This window comes from Bufo gargarizans, chromosome 3 (genome assembly GCF_014858855.1).
Source record: "Bufo gargarizans isolate SCDJY-AF-19 chromosome 3, ASM1485885v1, whole genome shotgun sequence".
Taxonomy (NCBI): domain Eukaryota; kingdom Metazoa; phylum Chordata; class Amphibia; order Anura; family Bufonidae; genus Bufo; species Bufo gargarizans.
Window position 1 is genome coordinate 112,091,292 of NC_058082.1, and position 22,088 is coordinate 112,113,379.

The 22,088-nt window shown below is 42.1% G+C and overlaps 1 protein-coding gene across 7 annotated transcripts in view; it reads left to right on the plus strand.

Annotated features, from left to right (window-relative positions):
* The window catches only part of ARHGAP9 (Rho GTPase activating protein 9), a 156,434-nt gene that overhangs the window by 63,213 nt on the left and 71,133 nt on the right, over window positions 1-22,088 (plus strand). For 4 of the 7 annotated variants that reach the window (XM_044287084.1, XM_044287083.1, XM_044287086.1 and 1 more), the window contains 2 exons: window positions 10,730-10,954; window positions 17,267-17,338. In XM_044287084.1, coding sequence (XP_044143019.1) covers window positions 10,730-10,954; window positions 17,267-17,338 — 297 coding nt within the window. Of the gene's footprint in view, window positions 1-10,729; window positions 10,955-16,605; window positions 16,660-17,266; window positions 17,339-22,088 lie in introns of those variants that run through there. The other 3 variants (XM_044287085.1, XM_044287088.1, XM_044287089.1) reach the window with 2 other exon arrangements.

The following is a 22,088-nucleotide window of genomic DNA, read 5'->3' on the forward strand; positions in this document are numbered from 1 at the left end:
TGATATGTTGTAGGAACATATCAAAAGTTTAGATTGGTTGGGTCTGAGCCAGTGGTGTATCTTGGTTTTGTGCTGCCCTAGGCGAGACTAAACTCGGGCACCCCCCTAATATAAATTTGACCCACCCCTTCCTGTCAAGGCCAAACCCCTTTCTCTCTAAACCCCACCCCTTCCTATGTGCCATCCACAGATCCCCCCTAAAGAGTGCCATCCACGGATACCCCTCCCCTAAACGGTGCCATCCACAGATCCCCCTCCCCTAAACAGTGCAATCCACGGATCCTCCTCCCCTAAACAGTGCCATCCACGGATCCCCCTCCCCTAAACAGTGCCATCCACGGATCCCCCTCCCCTAAATAGTGCCATCCACAGATCCCCCTCCCCTAATCAGTGCCATCCACAGATCCCCCTTCCCTAAATAGTGCCATCCACAGATCCCCCTCCCCTAAATAGTGCCATCCACAGATCCCCCTCCACTAAATGGTGCCATCCACAGATCCCCCTTCCCTAAATAGTGCCATCCACAGATCCCCCTCCACTAAATAGTACCATCCACAGATCCCCCCTCCCCTAAACGGTGCCATCCACAGATTCCCCCCTCCCCTAAACGGTGCCATCCACAGATTCTCCCCCCTCCCCTAAACGGTGCCATCCACAGACCCCCCCCTCCCGTAAACGGTGCCATTCACAGATTCCCCGCCCTCCCCTAAACAATGCCATCCACAGATTCCCCCCCTCCCCTAAACGGTGCCATCCACAGATTCCCCTCCCCCCTCCCCTAAACGGTGCCATCCACAGATTCCTCCCCCCCTCCCCTAAACGGTGCCATCCACAGATTCCTACTCCCCCCTCCCCTAAACGGTGCCATCCACAGATTCCCCCCCCTCCCCTAAACGGTGCCATCCACAGATTCCTTCTCCCCCTGACGCTCACAGGAAAACATTTAAAAACAAATCAGTAACCTAAACTTTATTCATTGGTGATGTCTTTACTGTATACCTTACTCTGTCTTTCAGCTTCGGTAACAGCAGGCAGTGCAGGCGGGCGGCGCTCACTCACTGACGTCACACGCCTGCTCCTCCCACTAGGCGGCGCAGGCGCGTGACGTCAGTGAGTGAGTGCCGCCCTCCCGCACTGCCTGCTGTTACCGGAGCTGAAAGACAGAGTAGGGTATACAGTAAAGACATCACCAATGAATAAAGTTTAGGTTACTGATTCGTTTGTAAATGTTTTCCTGTGAGCGGCGGGGCCCTGTATATTCTAACCCCCAGGCAAGCGTCCCTGTCACCATGGGAACGCCTGGGGGTTAGAATATACCATCGGATTTGTGTTTTCACGCTCTCACTGAGAGCGTGAAAACTCAGATCCGATGGTATATTCTAACCCCCAGGCAAGCGTCCCCGTCACCGGATCTTCTGAGTATACCGGAGGCAGATGAGACTGACGGGACAAGGGGCAAACAAGGCTTTTTGCCGCCCCATTGGCAAGTGCCGCCCTAGGCAAATGCCTTGTTTGCCTCGTGATAGATACGCCACTGGTCTGAGCACTGAGACCCCCACTAATCTCTAGAACAAGGGGAGAAAAGTGTTCGCTTAGCGCTTTCTCTATTGTCATTACTTGATAAGAAGCGAGACAAACTCTACAAAAAATCTATGGGCCTGTCTCACCTGCATCTTGTGCAGTGAGGAGAGAGATTGCTATATTCATACTTCTCTCCCCTACGTCAGGAAATCAGTGGGGGTGTCAGCACTTAGATTCCCACCAATCTAAACTTATGCCCCTACAACATATCAAAAGTTTGTTCAAAGTACAGTGCAACTCTAAGCTACCCTAGAGAGTAGACAGGAAGCCCGTTGAAAAGATGAAATAAAGACAATCCATGAATGCTGATCAATCGCAATCTGTCTAAATTTATATCTGTTTTGTTAGTTTTTTTTGCCCTATAGCTGGCCATTCATTGTAGTTTATGGATTTACTGGCCAATTTAGAAACAATTGACCATCATAAATTTTTTAAATTTTTTTACCACTATTATTTCCCATATCAATAGTCTAGCATATGCACAGTCCTTCTGCAAGAACACTAAACTGGTCACCCCTTTCCTATGACATTTTTGTGGTGCTCCATTTGGCATTATTATTTAAAGTTATCAAGACCAGCAAATTATACACTGTTCCTGATGAGCCCTGCGCTGCCAGAGAAGACATTTAATTTATGACAAGGCACTGGCCCTCGACATAAATGAAATACCTCCTCCGACTGAAATCTGAACTAGCTCATAGCTAGCCTTTGGTGTAGACAATGGCAAATGTTTTGGGGCCGATGGCCCTGCCATCACTTCACTGTCACCACGCCCCCTTTTTGGACACTGGCAAAGGTGGCGCAAAAACACCACTTGCAACTAGATTTAGTGGCAAAACTGAGTTTTGTGACTTTTTAATATGAAAACCATGACGTAGGGAGATGATAAATCTTTCCCATTGTCTCCTAAAAGTAATCCTTTTGTCGAGAACTCCTTAACATGGTATTTAATGGAGCACAGTATCAGTTTCACAGATCTGATACTGAATATGACTGAGAAAAAATTAGTATGGCGCTCTATGAAAAAGTGCAAGCAAAATTTTAGAAATGTTTGCAAATTTATTAAAAGCCTTGGTATGACACTTGAAATTGAGCTCTAGGGGCCTCCGATTTCTCTTTCTTATTTTTGAGATGTTTCTACGCCTTGATTGCAGTCCACCTGTCGTAAATTCAATTGATTGGACATGATTTGGAAAGACATGGCTCTGTATATACAGTGATCCATCAAGATACAATGGCCTCAGGATACAATATTTTCAACATACAATGGTCTTTTGTGACCCATCTTAAGTTGAAACCAGATCTTAAATCTTAATTTACTCTTATCTTGGATGACATTTTGGGGCTTTGGAACCAATTACTTTTACAATGGTTTCAACATACAATGGTCGCCCTGGAACCAACTAATATTGTAACTTGAGGGACCACTGTATAAGGTATCTGCAATAGCGGCTGCTGTGCGCCGCTGTTCCCCTGCTTACTGCCGTGGTCCCGGGCGCCTTGTTCAGCGGTGATCTGTTGCTAGTGCTTCTCCATTCACCGCTGCTGTCTTTGTGGGTGCTGTTTGTTCTGAGGATCCGCTCCACAGTTTCCTTTTGGCCCTGGCCACAGCATGCTTGCTGCTTGTTCACTGCTTGTGTTCCTGTGTACCTGACCCGTGCTTGTGTTTCTGGACTCTGCTACCTTTTTGATGCCTGCCTGCTTGCCTTGACTCGCCTGTTTCCGTACCGGATTGCCTGACCTGTACCTGTGCCACCTGCCCTGACCTATTGTTTGTTTGCCTTTGCCTGTGCCTCGTCCTTCGGTCCTGCACTATTGCTCCTGGTTACGACTCGGCCTGTTGACTACGTCTGTACTTCTGATACCTTGCTCAGGTACCTCCTGGTCCGCCTGGTGTTCCCCTCGTAGGACATGTGGCACACCCACTGGTTTGGGACAGTATTACAGCTGACAATGCATATAAGTGCAAAAACCAAGCCATGAGGAGGAAAGAACTGCCTGTAGAGCTCAGAGACAGGGTTGTGTGGATGCACAGCTCTAGAGAGCGGTACCATTTTTTTTTGCTGGACTGAAAATTCCCAAGAGCACAGACGTCTCAATAATTCTTAAATGGGAGAAGTTTGAAACTACCAGGACTCTAACTACAGCTGGCCGTGCCACCAAACTAAGTAATCGGTGGAAAAGGGCCTTGGTAAGAGAGGTGACCAAGAACCCCATGGTGACTCTGGCTTAGCTCCAAAGATCATGTGTGCAGATGGGAGAAACTTCCAGAAGGTCAACCATCACCGCAGCACTCCACCAGTCTGGGTGTATGGCACAGTGGCCAGAAAAAAAGCCTCTCCTCAGTAAAATATACATGAAAGCTCACCTGGAGTTTGCAAAAAAGCACCTAAAGGACTTAGGCTGTGAAAAACAAGATTTTCTGGTCTGATGAAACCTAAATTGAGCTTGTTGGCCTTAATTCTAAGCATAACGTCTGGAGCAAACCAGACATTGATCATCATCTTTACAATACCATCTCTACAGTGAAGTATGGTGGTGACAGTATCATGCTGTGGAGGTGTTTGTCAGTGGCTGGGAGAAGGAGACTGGTCATGGTTGAGGGAAAGCAGAATTGTGCAAAGTGCAGAGATATTCTTATTGAAAACTGGGCCAAATGTTCACCTTCCAAGAAGATAATGACTGTAAGTACACAGCCAAGACAGACAACACAAGAGTGGCTTAGGGACATTATGTGAATGTGAAAGTCAAACAGGCATAGCAGCATTCTTCAAATTAACTGTGTCTGATCTATATACAAACTAATACCTAAATACATATACTGTATCTAATATGCAATCAGAGGTTGTTAGGAGATATATTTTTGATCAAAAATATGCAGGCCCCATCCACGAACAGCAAGGTGACCTCGATATGGATGGGTACCTAATTCTAAACCTGTTTGTATGCCATTTGTGGGCATCTACTTTCAAAGAGAGCTAAACCTATAAAACACTGACTGCTACCATTATTAGCTCTCCTTGAAAGTAGTACTTTGATGATTCTGTTCTGTACAATAACAGTAATCCAAAGTGGAATCCAAGTGACTCAAAGCAATGCTACATTTTGTAGATAATAGATTTTGAATTGCTCTCTAGTAATGACCCTTTCCAGTACTGTACTGACCAACTATGATGGCATATAGCTTAATGGCCGGAAATATAGTAACTTGTAGGTTATACACCTTCATAGGAATCAATAGACTCAATGTTCACTACAAATAAGGTTTCACAGCTGAACTGCTGCAACAGTTTGTGACACTTTCTTGCAACATAACAGGTATATAATTCATGGGGCAACATTCTCAGAATTTCAAAACCTTAACGTGTGCCTCTTACTACATTGAAATAATGAATTCCATTTTTTTTTTCCGTAATAAGTATTCTATTAGTCCATTTCTTTGTCCTATGGAGATATAGCAGCATGGACTGGTCATTAGCTAGTGAAATTAAAGAAATGGTGACAGACCAGAGCATTCTCTCATAGGCTTTCACATTTAATATGGAAGAATAAGTCAGAAATATTACTTCTTTGCATACATAATAAAAAGTCTTGTTTTACATACATAGAAGACCTAAATAAATATAGACCTTGTGAGTAATGTCTCCTGGGAAATTTTCAAAAAATAAAAGTTACCTAATAATCAGCTCTAGAGTATCCATCACACATGACGACGACATTCAGCAGGAATATATGTACCATGGATGTCGAGTTCACTATGGGAGCCACAATGGTTATACAACTGCTGTTCACGAACCAGAAGCACATGCTGCAGCCATGATTTCAGATTTACACCCTAACTTCTATTATACTGACTGCAACTCCAAAACCAACACTGGTTGTAGTCATAGAAGAATATTGTGTTCACGGCAAGCCCTGGCTTGGCAGATTAAGATGCTTTCTATGTATTGCCTACACAGTAGTGCCACAATTCAGATGTTCCACACTGTAGCCCCTTTTGCATAGGGTAGTCCAAACAGTATCACCAGCACAGTAATAACATCTACATGGAATTGCCCACCACATGCCATCACTAGCGCCAGGCACCCAGTGTGCATTCTCCAGATTTGCTGTCCTATGCCATGGATCCATAGTTAAATACTGTAGCAGAGCAGGGAATTGTTTGATCTAGGCCATGTACAGGCGGCAAAATCCACTACATGGGACTTTGAGGAGCTCTGCTGAACGTGGTAATGGGCTCTGGTGAATTTTTGTTTTTATTAGTAGTCACAATTATTATGTATGGGGGCATGAAAGGAAAATTATCATTGTATGGAGGCATTATTACCGGAAAACACAAAGGAGCACCTCCATGAAACCGCTTCCTGAAATATTTGTGACGTGAGAAATGTTGTGACATGGGAAGGTAGCAAATGTGCGATACACAGCTTTTTATTGAAGCTAAATTCCTTATTTTCTGAAGGTTTTATCCTTGATTCCTGAACTTTACCTTAGGTATGACACCAATTTAATTACTTCAGAATAATTAAAACTTTGAGTCATCCTTCATGACGTGTTATAAACCCTTCACTGTTAAAGGGCACCTGTCACCGGTAAATTCATTGATAAACCAGGCACAATGAGTTGTAGGGCTAGCTCAGCTGAATGTAATGATACATTTCACTTAGCAATCCATTGCTTCATTCTGGAGAAAAAGTGCTTTGAATCCATATGTAAATAAGTAGTCAAGTGCACCTTGGGCGGGTGCAAGCCACTCCGTGCACCCTTGCTCCTCCTGCTTCCTTTACCAGCCCCTTCCTCTCCTTTTTTTGATTGACAGTGCTAAGCAAAATGACTAAGCTGGAAATTGACCCTGTCAATCAGGCAGTTTTATGTTGAAGGCTTTGACTGTTGATTTCACCCTTTGCAATGCATAGAGTGAAATCTTTGGAAAATACTCAGCAAATCCGAATGCTTTGGATTTGGAATTTTCTGTGGAACCAAAAAATTGCTCAAATCTATCCTTTTAGTGAAAGGCTGAAAGGGCTTGTGTGAAGTAGAACAAGATGCTGAGACACCTAATACAAAGAGATGGGCTAGTACTAATGTGCACTTCCAATGGAGACAGACCACCTAACATATGTCCTTTGTACATCCTTGGTTAGTTTTCCCTTATACTCTACCTCCCACATGTCCAAATGTGGGTGGAAGTAAGTTGTAGAGAATCTTTGTGTATAGTTTGCAGAGATACAGTATTCATACCCCTTGAACTTTTCCAAATTTTTTCACGTTACACCCAAACTTAAATGTATTTTATTGCGATTTTATGTGATAGACCAACACAAAATAGCAAGTATGTGTGAAGTGAAAGGAAAATGATGCATGGTTTTCAAAATTTTAAACAAATAAAAATCTGAAAAGTGTAGCATGCATTTGTATTCAACCCCCTGTACTCTGATACCCCTAACTATTCTATAACTATAACTACAGCTATATTGTGAGGTTTGTTAGAGAACATTAGCAATCAAACAGCATCATGAAAACCATGGGACAAACCAGACAGGTCAGGGATAAAAATTATGGAGAAGTGTAAAGCAGGGTTATATTATAAAAAATATATATATCTCATGCTCTGAATATCTCACAGAGCATTGTTCAATCCATCATCCAAAAATGGAAGGAGTATGGCACTACTGCAAACCTACCAAGACATGGTCGTCCACCTAAACTGACAGCCCAGGCAAGCAGAACACTAATTAGAGAAGCAGACATAAGGCCCATCGTTACTCTGCTAGAACTGCAGAGATCCTCAACTCAGGTGGGAGAATATTTCCACAGGACAACTATTAGTCTTATACTCCACAAATTTGGTCTTTATGGAACAGTGGCAAGAAGAAAGCCATTTTTGAAAGCAAGCCATAAGAAGTTCAAGTTGCAGTTTGCCACCAAGGATGTAGGGGAGACAGCAAACATATGGCCTAAATGCAAAACTCTATTTGTGGAAGAAATCACTACACATTACCCTGAACACACCATCCCCACCATAAACCATGGTGGTGGGTGCATCATGTTGTGGGAATGCTTTTCTTCAGCAAGGACAGGGAAGTTGGTCAAAGTTGATGGGAAGATGGATGGAGCTAAATGCAGGTCAATCCTAGTGCAAAACCTGGTAGCGCCTGCAAAAGACTTGTGACTTGGGGGGAGGTTCACCTTCCAGCAGGACAACAACCCTAAACATACAGCCAGAGCTACAATGGAATGGTTTAGATCAAAGAATATTCATGTGTTTGAATGGCCCAGTCAAAGTCCAGATGTATATCCCATTGAAAATCTGTGGCAAGACTTGAAAATTGCTGTTCACAGACGCTCTCCATCCAATCTGACTCGGCTTGACCTATTTTTTGCAAAGAAGAATGAGCAAAAATGTAAAGTTCTAGATGTGCAAAGAGAGACATACCTCAAAAGACTTGCAGCTGTAATTGCAGTGAAAGGTGGTCCTACAAATTATTGACTCAGGATGGCTGAATACAAATGCACACCACACTTTTCAGATTTTTATTTATTTAAAAAAACATGTATAATTTTTTTTCACTTTGCACATACTTTCTACTTTGTTTTGGTCTATCACATAAAATCTCAATAAAATACATTCAAGTTTGTGGGTGTAATGTGGAAATGTTTATGGGGTATGAATACTTTTTCAAGGCACTCTAATTAGTTAGGCTACTTTCAAACTTGCGGCAGAGTGATCCGGCAAGCAGTTCCGGCAAAACGTATGCCAACTGATGGCATTTGTAAGGCTGATCAGGATCCTGATCAGTCCTAAAAATGCCTGATCAGTCAGAAAATTTCATTGAAATGCCGGATCCGTCTTTCCGGTGTCACCAGGCAAAACGGATGCGCATGCGCATACTGGAAGGACGGATCCGGCATTCCGGTATTTTAAATGCTGTATTCGGCACTAATACATTCCTATGGAAAAAAATGCCGGAATTGGCATTCAGCCAAGTCTTCTTTTTTTTTTGGCTGGAGATAAAACCGTAGCATGCTGCGGTTTTATCTTTTGCTTGATCAGTCAAAATGACTGAACTGAAGACATCCTGATGCATCCTGAACGGATTACTCTCCATTCAGAATGCATGGGGATAAAACTGATCAGTTCTTTTCCAGCATTGAGCCCTTTTGATGGAACTCAGTGCCGGAAAAGAAAAACGCTAGTGGGAAAGTACCCTTAATTGGCACACTTTTTAGGTATGTAAGGCCTCCTTCACCCAGGGTGTAATTTTTGGGCATACTGTTTGTGATGATTTTCTTATTTTATGTATTTTTTTTTTTAGATCATCATATGTTGTAGGTAAGCTATTTTTATGCGATTTTTGCAAAATAGGTTTGTACGAGCAAAATTCCTAAGCGAATGATACATCTAACAAATTAAGATCCTTTTATTTTTTCTGGAATGTTATGTATCAGCCTGACTGTTAATGCTGTGAAAACTATTCATTTGGTGTTAAAGGGGTTATGGCCTATCAGTAGGACAGAGCTAGTAACTGCAACACTGCTCATATTGATGTGAATAGGAACAGCACTGCAATAACCAGTTCTGTTAACTATACAATGGACAGAACTATGTAGTTCCATCACTGCTGCTCCTGAACATCTGATCTGGGTGTAGGGTGTTAGACCCCCACTGATAACATATTAGTGGCCTATACTGTGGGCATGGTTTTTGAGGCCTGTTTGTATTGATGATGCAGTAGTGTAAGGGCTCATTTACACGAACGTATCCGTTTTTGCGGATTGTAAATTGAGGATCCATAAAACACGGATATCGGCCATGTGCCTTCCACATTTTGCGGAACGGAAAATCCTTCTCTGTGATAGAAAAGCCTAATCTTGTCCACAAATAAGGGCAAGAATAGGACATGCTCTATCTTTTTTTGCGGGACAACAGAATGGACATATGGATGCAGATAGCACATTGTGTGCTGTCCACATCTTTTGTGACGTGACCCCATTTAAATAAATGGGTACGCATCCGATCCTCAAAATTGCAGAACGGATACGGACAGAAATATACAGTCATGTGAATGGGCCCTAATGAAGAGGAAGCAGTGCTCACATGTAGCTCTGCCTCCTCTTTATACAGCTGATCAGCGGGGGTGTCAAGTGTTGGACTCGCGCTGATCAGATATTGATGACCTATCCTGAGAATAGAATGCAAATTTGAAAGTAGCACCAAGACCACCATCAGGAATGCACCAGACCGCCAGCCACCGCAGATCCCATCAGTTGCTCCAGCACAAGATATATTTGACAACAGCATGTCCTCCATGGTTTCTTTTATTGCATAAAAATTAACAAAAAGTGCAAAAACAGTGTAATGTTCTGACTAATACAAAGTCTGTCTCAAGGCTTTTGCTTTTTGTACATTTTTATGGATCCAATTTGAAACTAAAGAAACCATGGAAGACATGCTGCCGTCTAATATATCTTGTGCTATCCTGAGGATCGGTCATCAATATAAACAGGCTGCAGAACCCCTTTTAAAGTACTGGACAATTCCATTAACTTATTTGCCAACATGCATTTCATTTTTTGCATTAAGCACAATTTACTATGCCTCTACACCAGTTTTTTTGGCACAATTTTTTTTTAAATATCATAGGGCATAATTTTAGGCAGAAGTGGTGTTTCTACACCACCCTCACCACTTCTAAAAAAAGGGTGCATGATGGAGCGTTGCATAAATGATGACTGAAATCTACGTCAGCTACTAGCTGGAGTAGATTTCAATGTAGGCGTATGGACTGCCGGAGGATGTGCTTAATTTATGATTAGGCCTGTCATAAATTAGGCACATCCTCCGGCGGTGGGTATCAAGACGTATGAGTGCCGGTCCGATAAATGACCCCCAATACTACAATCCAACCATTGGAGTACATGATGTGATACTTTTAAATGGTTCATTGTAGAACAAGCTGGCCAAAACGGGTATGATCTATTGTACCAATCAGAAACTCTGTATGCATAGAATGTTACTGCAGTACATACGTATCATGCTATACATTGCTTATGTTAACTCCATACATATTTACTGTCTGTTTTATATTGTCTATGTATGTGAATTCTACTTTTGTACTATATATTTTTATGTTTTTGCTCCCGTTAGGTGAGTTTGGCTAGCACAATGCAGGATACTACACCAGTTTACTGCAACTTGGAAGAGATGAAGCAGAGTAAAGGAGCTCCTCCGAGCCCTACGTGTTCTCCTGTCCTCATTGTGGAAAACTGGGAATATCACGTCGACCCTATTACAGGCAGGAACTTCTTCATTAACATAGAGACCAGAGAAAAAACATGGAAGCCACCCAGAAGGTCAAGGACTCCAGGACGTGTGGGTGTATTTTCTGTTTTCACTATTGAAAGGTTGAAAATAATAACAGTAGTTGACGTGCTGGTGTCATCAGACCTTGGGAAAGGATGTAGCAAAGTTTCACCTTTTAACTAGCTATGTAGATTACGGCAATTTTTTATTATATATTTGATGCACTGTGGCAATGCTAAAACTAGTAAATCAGATACAGTCATGTGAAAAAATTAGGACACCCTTTGAAAGCATGTGGTTTTTTGTAACATTTTTAATAAAAGGTTATTTCATCTCCGTTTCAACAATACAGAGAGATTAAAGTAATCCAACTAAACAAAGAAAACTGAAGAAAAGTCTTTTCAAGATCTTCTGTAAATGTCATTCTACAAAAATGCCTATTCTAACTGAGGAAAAAGATAGGACACCTTTGCCCCTAATAGCGAGTGTTACCTCCTTTGGCTGAAATAACTGCAGTGAGACGGTTCTTGTAGCCATCTACCAGTCTTCGACATCGGTCTGAGGAAATTTTACCCCACTCCTCAATGCAGAACTTTTTCAGCTGTGAGATGTTTGAGGGGTTTCTTGCACGTACAGCCCTTTTCAAGTCACCCCACAGCATCTCAATGGGATTCAAATCTGGACTTTGACTTGGCCATTCCAGGACTCTCCATTTCTTCTTTTTCAGCCAATCTTTGGTTGATTTACTAGTATGTTTTGGGTCATTGTCATGTTGCATGGTCCAGTTCCGCTTCAGCTTTAATTTTCTAACTGATGGTCTCACATGTTCTTCAAGCACCTTCTGATACACAGTAGAATTCATCGTGGATTCTATGATGGTGAGCTGACCAGGTCCTGCTGCAGCAAAGCAGCCCCAAACCATGACACTTCCACCTCCATGCTTCACAGTTGGTATGAGGTTCTTTTCTTGGAATGCTGTGTTTGGTTTACGCCAAACATGTCCTCTGCTGTTGTGTCCAAATAATTCAATTTTGGACTCATCTGTCCAAAGAACATTATTCCAGAAGTCCTGGTCTTTGTCAACTTTATCTCTGGCAAATGTCAGTCTGGCCTCGATGTTTCTCTTGGAAAGCAAAGGTTTCCTCCTTGCACACCTCCCATGCAAGTTAAACTTGTACAGTCTCTTTCTGATTGTAGAGGCATGTACTTCTACATCAACAGTAGCCAGAGCCTGCTGTAGTTCTCGAGATGACACTTTAGGGTTTTTGGAGACCTCTTTTAGCATCTTGCGGTCTGCTCTTGGGGTGAACTTGCTGGGGCGACCAGTCCTGGGCATGTTGGCAGTTGTTTTGAAAGCCCTCCACTTGTAGACTATCTTCCGGACAGTGGAATGGCTGATTTCAAAATCTTTTGAGATCTTTTTAAATCCCTTCCCAGACTCATAGGCTGCTACAATCTTTTTTCTGAAGTCCTCTGACAGCTCTTTTGCTCTCACCATGGTGCTCACTCTCACTTCAACAGTCAGGAGCACACCAAACTAAATGTCTGAGGTTTAAATAGAGCAAGCCTCATTCAACATGCAGAGTAACGATCTACTAATTATGTGCACCTGGTGTGATATACCTGTGTGAGATCTGAGCCAATTTAAGAGGGAATACATGTGAGGGTGTCCTATCTTTTTCCTCAGTTAGAATAGGCATTTTTGTAGAATGACATTTACAGAAGATCTTGAAAAGACTTTTCTTCAGTTTTCTTTGTTTAGTTGGATTACTTTAATCTCTCTGTATTGTTGAAACGGAGATGAAATAACCTTTTATTAAAAATGTTACAAAAAACCACATGCTTTCAAAGGGTGTCCTAATTTTTTCACATGACTGTAGGTCATCAGTTGTGGACTCTTATCAGGTGCGGATATCTGTATCAGTTATAAGTATTAGTGTTGAGCGAGCATGCTCGGCCGAACTGCTGTTCAGCTCGAGCATCGCTATGCTCGGCACATTGGAGTGCTCGGCCGAATACTGCAGGTGTTCGAGTACAATTTAATACAATGAAAGTCAATGGGAGACCCGAGCATCAAACCAGGCACCCCCTGCTCTGAAAAAGAGAGGGGGTCTGGTTCACAAAAAAAGGTTAGAAATGTATTGAAACCCAATCAAAATGGTTTGCAAACAGCATTAAGAGGATGGCTGGATGCATCTTAGACTCCTATTATCTACGACATACAATAGACAACCACACAAAGGCTATATGCCAAAAGCCAAGTATATATGCAAGCCATCAATCTATCCATGAGACAGATGACAGGCTGAGTCAGCATACCTTACAATGGCAGCCTTGTGCACTATGAGACATTCCAAACCAGCTCTTATCTGACTGAGAGCCAGTAAGCCTCAAAGTTACTTCAGATCTGTTGGATGGCTTGGGTGGACCTGGCACCTAGATCAATATAATTGGGGTGCCAAAAAGTTTTCTGATTGTCCTAACATAATATTCAATAACCTTTCTATAGAGTTTTGTCATGTAAAAACTCATTTGCATAAACATGGGCATATGGGAAAGACATGCATGGGAATTAGCAGAATCTGCCTTGTTTTTCAGCTGAAAAACCATTTGCATGGAAAATTCGCGATGTACAGTAATAATTTTCCAATTATCATTCAAAAGAGCGTTTCTACAGGGAGAAACAAAAATACCAAACTTCAAAAAAGTTGTAAAAAAATACAGCCACAAAATGGGATATCTTTAAAAACATCCTAAAATCTCATTATGAGAGGTACATACCATATGGAAATAAAAGGTTAAGGAACAAAAAGAAACCAATGTGGATAAATAGAACTGTAAAGAAAGCAACAAATGACAAAAAGAAAGCATATTAATCACTAAAACAGGAGTGTAACACGGAAGCACTGAAAAACTATAAGGAAAAAAATAGAACATGTAAAAAACTAATAAAAGCGGCCAAACTAGAGACCGAAAGATTAATTGCCAAAGAGAGTAAAACTAACCCTAAAATGTTCTTCAATTATATAAATGTTAAAAAGTATAAATCTGAAGGCCCTTTAAAGAGTAATGAGGGGGGAGTCGCAGAGAGCGACGAGGAGAAAACAAAGCTGTTAAATATTTTTTTCTCCAATGTATTCACTGAGGAAAATAAACTGTCAGATGAAATGCTGAATGTAAATTCCCCATTAAAAGTGTCCTGTCTGACCCAGGAAGAAGTACATCAGCGACTTAAAAAGATTAAAGTAGACAAATCGCCAGGACCGGATGGCATACACCCCCGTATCCTAAGGGAATTAAGTAATGTCATAGCCAGACCCTTATTTCTGATATTTGCGGACTCTATACTAACAGGGAATGTCCCACAGAATTGGCGCATAGCAAATGTGGTGCCAATATTCAAAAAGGGTCCAAAAACAGAGCCTGGAAACTATAGGCTGGTAAGTTTAACATCTGTTGTGGGTAAACTGTTTGAAGGTTTTCTGAGAGATGCTATCTTAGAGCATCTCAACGGAAATAAGCAAATAACGCCATATCAGCATGGCTTCGTGAGGGATCGGTCATGCCAAACTAATTTAACCAGTTTCTATGAGGAGGTAAGTTCTAGACTTGACAGCGGCGAATCAATGGATGTTGTGTATCTGGACTTCTCCAAAGCATTTGACACTGTACCACATAAAAGGTTAGTATATAAAATGAGAATGCTCGGACTGGGAGAAAACGTCTGTATGTCGGTAAGTAACTGGCTCAATGATAGAAAACAGAGGGTGGATATTAATGGTACATACTCAGATTGCATCACTGTCACTAGTGGGGTACCTCAGGGGTCAGTATTGGGCCCTATTCTCTTCAATATATTTATTAATGATCTTGTAGAAGGCTTGCATAGTAAAGTATCAATTTTCGCAGATGACACTAAACTGTGTAAAGTAATTTACACTGAAGAGGACAGTATACTACTACAGAGGGATCTGGATAGATTGGAGGCTTGGGCAGATAAGTAGCAGATGAGGTTTAACACTGACAAATGTAAAACACTCGGTAACACTGACATGGAAAAGGATCTAGGAATTTTAATAAACAGCAAACTAAGCTGCAAAAACCAGTGTCAGGCAGCTGCTACCAAGGCCAATAAGATAATGGGTTGCATCAGAAGGGGCATAGATGCCGTGATAAGAACATAGTCCTACCACTTTACAAATCGCTAGTCAGACCACACATGGAGTACTGTATACAGTTCTGGATTCCTGTAAACAAGGTAGACATAGCAGAGCTTGAGAGGGTCCAGAGGAGGGCAACTAAAGTAATAACTGGAATGGGGCAACTACAGTACCCTGAAAGATTATCAAAATTAGGGTTATTCACTTTAGAAAAAAGACAACTGAGGGGAGATCTAATTAATATGTATAAATATATCAGGGGTCAGTACAGAGATCTATCCCATCATCTATTTATCCCCAGGACTGTAACTGTGACGAGGGGACATCCTTTGCGTCTGGAGAAAAAAAGGTTTGTACACAAACATAGAAGAGGATTCTTTACGGTAAGAGCAGTGAGACTATGGAACGCTCTGCCTGAGGAGGTGGTGATGGTGAGTACAATAAAGGAATTCAAGAGAGGCCTGGATGTATTTCTGAAGTGTAATAATATTACAGGCTATAGCTACTAGAGAGGGGTCGTTGATCCAGGGAGTTATTCTGATTGCCTGATTGGAGTCGGGAACAAATTTTTTATTCCCCTAAAGTGGGGGAAATTGGCTTCTACCTCACAGTTTTTTTTTTTGCCTTCCTCTGGATCAACTTTCAGGATAACAGGCCGAACTGGATGGACAAATGTCTTTTTTCGGCCTTATGTACTATGTTACTATGTTACTATGTTACACTACTCATGAACAGCGCCATCTATTGGTTTCATAGTCTTTTGACAAGAGTAATAGACTTGTCATAAGACTATGAAACCAATAGATGGCGCTGTTTGGCTGTTCATGAGTCATGAACAGCGCCATCTATTGGTTTCATAGTCTTATGACAAGACTATTAGTGTAGCCTTTGTGGCAACTCCTCCAGAGAGTGATCTCTTCTTTGTAGACTTTCTCTGGTCTGGCTAATAGGTGAGGGCCCCTAAGAAAACATTAATACGTTAGTTGAGTTCCTTCAACAGACTATTGTGTAGTGAACTTTCCCCTTTTTTTCTCAACAATGATCTTGAAGGGGTTGTCTGGCAATGTATAATTTCTAAAGGCTGTTGGCAGTACAACTCCCCTACAGAGTAGTCAGAAAACAAACCAGACCAAAAGATGGAGATGTTGGAGTCGGGGTAGGGGACAAGAGCAGCTGGTGCAGGTAATAATGATGCTTTTAATAGGGTAGACAGGCTGCTAGAAACATTTAGAGATGATATATTCCTAGATACTATATCTATACATCTTAATGTAAGCTTTAAAGGGGTAGTCCAACAAAAAATATTCTACAGTTTTCAAACCTAGATCTCAGTACTTTTGTAATTGCATGTAATTAAAAATGTTGTTTAGCCACTGAGTTATTTAATAAAATGTATCTGTATTGCGCCACCGACAGTTTTTTTTTCTTATTTCTTTGTCCTTTTAACTGACGAGGCCGCACATGCTCAGTTCCATCCTCCTGAGTCCTGAGTTGTGATAGGGAGAGCATGGACACGCCCCCTTAGCTGCAGCAGAAAAGACACTCCCCTTGAGCTGCTAGCTTGGTATAAATCTAGCAGAGCAATGAATGGGGAGATCTCTGGATCCACGTGAGGTACAGGGCTGGTTCTAGCTTTGTTAGAGAGAGATTGTCAGGTTCTATATCAGGCATGCTCAACCTGCGGCCCTCCAGCTGTTGTAAAACTACAACTACAGCTATCAGCCTACAGCAGTGCATTGTGGGAGTTGTAGTTTTACAACAGCTGGAGGGCCGCAGGTTGAGCATGCCTGTTCTATATGATGCCTGGTTTTCATTTTTTTCATTAATCATGGGATAACCCCTTTAACAAGATATTACTACTGCACCCCATATTTTCTCTTAGGATATCTACACGTTTCTGACACGGTTGTTCACTTTGGATGCCACGGACCTGCTTGTGGCTTAGCTCCATTGAATGGAATATCCCTTCTTGCGGCTTTAAACCTCCACTGCAGTGCTACCTCCCATTGAAAACAATAGGAGGCAGACACCACGCTGCCGCCACCAGAATTTTGGATTAGAGACAGTGCCCAAATTCTGGTGCCATAAACTGCCTTGTAAACATAGCCATAAGCTATGTTCAAAACTGCTTAAAACTAAATGGTTGTGTTGCGTTATAAAACTCCCTTTATAGTAATATTAACCTTATGTGATTCCATTTATACCTCCTCTTCATAAACAGGCAGTGACGCCCCCAGCAGATTGTGAATCAACTGAAGAAAGTGATGATTGCCCATCCAAAGTACAGCCAGAGGTAATGATCAATATGAGCATTGTATTTTTAGTATCATATACAGATGTAGCAGGGTTAACTCAAATTTCTTAACTCATCGCGCTATCTTGAAACAAAAAGCCATTGAAAAGCAATTGAAGGTGTTTGCTTAACGCATTTAGTTTAGATAATACGTCTCATAAAGCATGTGTGTTAACTCTACTACATCCGTATGTTCTTTTAGACCTGTCCATGCAACATCTGACTGGACCATCACTAATGGCATGATCAGCTCGTGTTCTAGTAGACCCAACATAACCATTTATTACAGTCACCCAATAATATAAGTGGATCCCCGTAGCTTCCCTTGACAATAACAGCTGATTGTCATGGATTTTAGCAGATGGGCTGTTGTAAATCAGTTTATTACTATGGAGAAGAAGTTGTCAAGATGGGAATATGTCCTACTAGAAAAGTGATCTTTTCAAATGTAGCCTTCCTGGCAATCAGCCGATCACAGGAGTCCAGTGCTGAAATGGCTTGGGATCATCTGAGTCCACCAGAGCATGAGTCACTCTTTCCAGAGGTTCTCCATTTGGGCTGATGGGAGGACTAGGATTTATGGAGTAACCACGGTTACTCCATAAATCCTATTTGACCACTTCCACTGAGCACCAACAGTCGCACAAGGAGTGCCATCCACTATAATTATTGTGATGGGAGGACTAGGGCTGCCAACAGGTTTTTCTAGGCCCCATATTGGCAAACCACTTGGCCCCCACGGTCCTTCTCAGATTCATAGCCATAACAGCTATACATTTTTTTTTTGCGTCAGGCCATTTTACCATACATATAAATAAGATTTTAATTTCTATCAACTGTTATAGGTGAAATGCAGGGGAAAAAAGTTGCACCCTTTTTATATACACTGTTTTCCTTATCCCTTTAAATAATGTGTTCAGTATATTGTACAGGTTATTTTGATTGCATGGATACAAAATACTGTTTTGTGATATTTAATACTAAGCATGTTACAAAATGCATTTACTGTAATGGCTTTTACTCAGTTATTTTTTTAAATTAATTTTACAGAAAAATGTAACTTTTAATTTCCAGCTTTTCTTTTACCATAAAGGAAAAGTTGGAAAGTAAAAGTTTAACTTTTCTGCCATCAACTTTACAAAACAAATTATTTTACACGTCTCTGTTGGGAAGGCAGCAGGTCTTTCAGTACATTATAGAACTGCACATTTTATAAGAATTCTAAGCTACTAAACAATAATGCTGTTAGGAAACCAGTAATAATATTTTGTAGCCTTTAGGGACATAAAATCCTATCCTTATAACGGTATACTTCCATATTTAGTGGTAAACCTGTTGCCTGCCATATAGAGGGTTCCGTTTGCAACAGAAACCTGTAAAATAATTTGTTTAATAAAGGTTATGGCAGAAAAATATAACTTTTATTTTCCAGCTTTTCTTTTATGGTAAACAAAAACATGGAAAAACAGTTAAACTTTTCTGCCATAACCAAAAGATTGATTTTTCTATAATAACTTACAAAATAATTTGTTTAGTGGAAGTATGTGTGCTGGGAGAGGGCCTGTTCCCTAACCCACATCGAATGGAAGGGCCACGTGACTTTATTAGCATTCACTATGCTAAAGTGAATACTAACAAAGTTGACGATGTGACAGACCTGAAGTGGCTAGGCCCAGACCCCCCAGCTGCTACAGGCCCATGACTGCAGTACCACCAGTACTGCCCTGATGGTGACCTTCAGTAGGGCTTCCCTAAAAGGTATCTGTCCATGTATGATATCTAGTGCCCTAGTAGGGCAGGTGGTTGCTGCTTAGTGAATGTGCCTTGTATTTGTATATTGCCCTGAATAATGTATCCATAGTCCTGATTGCTGTACCATAGGCTAGAACAGGGATCAGCAACCTTTGGCACTCCTGATATTGTGAAACTACAATTCCCAGCAGGCTCAATTCACTTCTGTGAGACCTCTGAGAGGAGCAGAGCAAGTGGGCATGCTGAGAGTCGTAGTTTCACAACAGCTGGAGTGCCAAAGGTTGCCTACCTCTGGGCTAAAAGAAAGATTTGAGAAAATAATTTCATACATTTTTATTGTGAAATGTATGTTATTAATTAATATTAAATATTTCGTTATACATTGTACTATATAAATGAATAGAGGTGGAGTTTATGTATTTTCTACATCTCATGCCTCAATTAGTAAAGATTATTACTACTATGTGGAATTAACACAGGGAAGGGGTGCAGTTTGTTGTCTATTGATCAGTATGGAGATAATGGATTAGTGTTAGACCAGCGCTTCATGCCTGCACTGCTGCCTCTACATGCGGGTACGGGTGCCGGGTGTACCATGCTGACAAGCGCGGGCAACAGGTAGCTTAAACTGTTGTATCTACGCCCCATGCCAGAGATTCCTCCCGTCCTGCTTAGAGTCCTGTACTGATTGTTAGGGCATGCGCGGGTGTGTCACTTCTCCTTTTGTGAGGCAGCAGGGGCACGCCCTCTATCTCCCCAGGGGCACGCCCTCTATCTCCCCAGCCTATGGCTGGGTTGTAAGATGTGTTTAAAGGCACTTTCTGCCTCAGGAAGGCACCTGAGCAATCCTGCTCACTAGCCAGTCTAGTTCCTTGTGTGAAGGTGAAGTTTCTGTGTACAGGACCCTGCTTCTCGATTAAATGGACTTTGCTTGATTGCTGCTTGCCCCTGACCTTAGACTTTGATTACGGACTTTGCTTGATTGCTGCCTGCCCCTGACTCCAGACTTTCTGACCACGTCTTTTCCCTTGGTGCTTTGCTTCAGTATCTCTGACCCCCAGGTCAGCTGCCACTGACCCGGGGACTGCTCTGGAGTGGTACATGATGACTACCCTAATGGCCCAAGCCTATCCTCACCATCTGAGGCTCTAGTAAAGGCCAGGTAGTTATTTAGTCATGACTCTCCAGGGTGTAGCTTGTCAGTGGCGCAGTGGGTACACACCCGCTTGCATAATAGTTTGCTCAGGCCATGGACCCCGCTGATCAGAACCAGGAGATGGCTCAGCAGAGAGAACGTCAGGATTCTGTCCTATCTACGCAATGTGAGCATGCTCCTTAATGACCTGACACCCACCAACCCTGCACCACCAACTCTTACTGCAGCGACTAACCTGGCACCTGCTCTGCTGACTCCCTATGTGCCGAGATCTAGCCTCTATGTGTCATCTCCGCTACGCTTTGATGGACACCCTAAATGGTGCACGGGGTTCAATAATCATTGCACGCTGCACTTTGAACTGTTGCCGCATCAGTTAATCTCTGGAAGATCCAAGGTCACTTTTTTAATGTCGCACCTTACAGGAGAGGCCCTGTCCTGGATCAACCCACTCTGTAAGAGGAGTGACCCAGTCTTATAGATCTACAGGCCTTCCTAGAGGCTTTCCGTAGGGTGTTTGACGAGCCAGGACACACTACCTCAGCCTCGTCTTCTGTACTATGGCTGCGCTAAGGAAGTCAGTCCATGGACCAGTATGCAGTCCAGTTCTAGACTTTGCCTCTGAATTGGGCTGGAGTAATGAGGCTTTAGTGGCTGCTTTCTAGTAGGGTCTCTCCAGGAAAATTAAGGATGAACTGGTCAGTTGGGATGTCCCCTCTACACTGGATGACCTTATTTACCTGGCCACCTGGTTTGATATGCCCTTCCAGTAACGTGCTAAGGAGGTAGCACGTGAGAGTAGACTGTATCGTCCAGTGTCTTCTTTCCAGTGGTCTTCAGTTCCTCAGGCTTCCACGTCTGCTGCTGCGCCAGAACCCATGCAGGTTACCTGGTAACTACCCTAATGGCACAAGCCTATCCTCAACAATCAGAGGCTCTAGTAAAGAACATGTAGTTACTTAGTCACTCCCCAACAGGGTATAGCCGTTCAGTGGCGCAGAGGGTCCACACCCGCTTGCATAACAGTTAGCATAGACAGTTTAAGCCTAATAAAGACCCCTAAAGCTGTCCATTGTACTTGCCTTAGGTACATCCTAACAAATACACTAATGCCGGAAAGAGACTGGATCCCCGCTGGGTCCCATTATGGACAATGGGCTCCTCTGGCTATGCTCACAAGCCTTAAAGATAAGGTGATTTTTGCTGCCCTATGTGACTTATAGAGAGAAGCCGAGCTCTGTGATATATAGGATTATATGATTTGATGCAGAGTAAGGCTGCCTTCTCATGTGGCAGATTTACTTGCAGAAAATGTATTTTATTGAAAATCAATTCCATTCATCTTAATGGGACTTGCAGAAATCCATGTGCTTACCACCAAAACAACCCCATTCAGATAAATGGAACAGATTTTCAGTCATGGAAACAAAATCGGTCATTTGCGAGGCACCCAAAATCCTGAAAGGACTCAGAAAGTAAGAGTCTTGATTACTCTTGATTATTGACTGATCTCCGTGTTGCCACACTGATACAGGGGGATCTGTCAATCACTGTCTGTGGGTGGAGTAATCAGGACTCTCACCTTCTCTCCTAGGAGTCCTGTCAGGATTTACTCGACTGTTTACTGCTGCTCCAACTCATATGATCCTATATATCACAGAGCTCAAATTGTCTGCCTCCATCATATGCTGTGCTTACATGGGGCAGCAGAAGTCACCTGACAGGTTAATTTATGAAAATTCTTAAAATGTAGAAAATATCTCTAATATATCTACTGTAAGCCGTAAGATAAGACTTCTTTATAGAGAGAGAATTTGAACCCTGTGTGTTGACCTCTGCTGA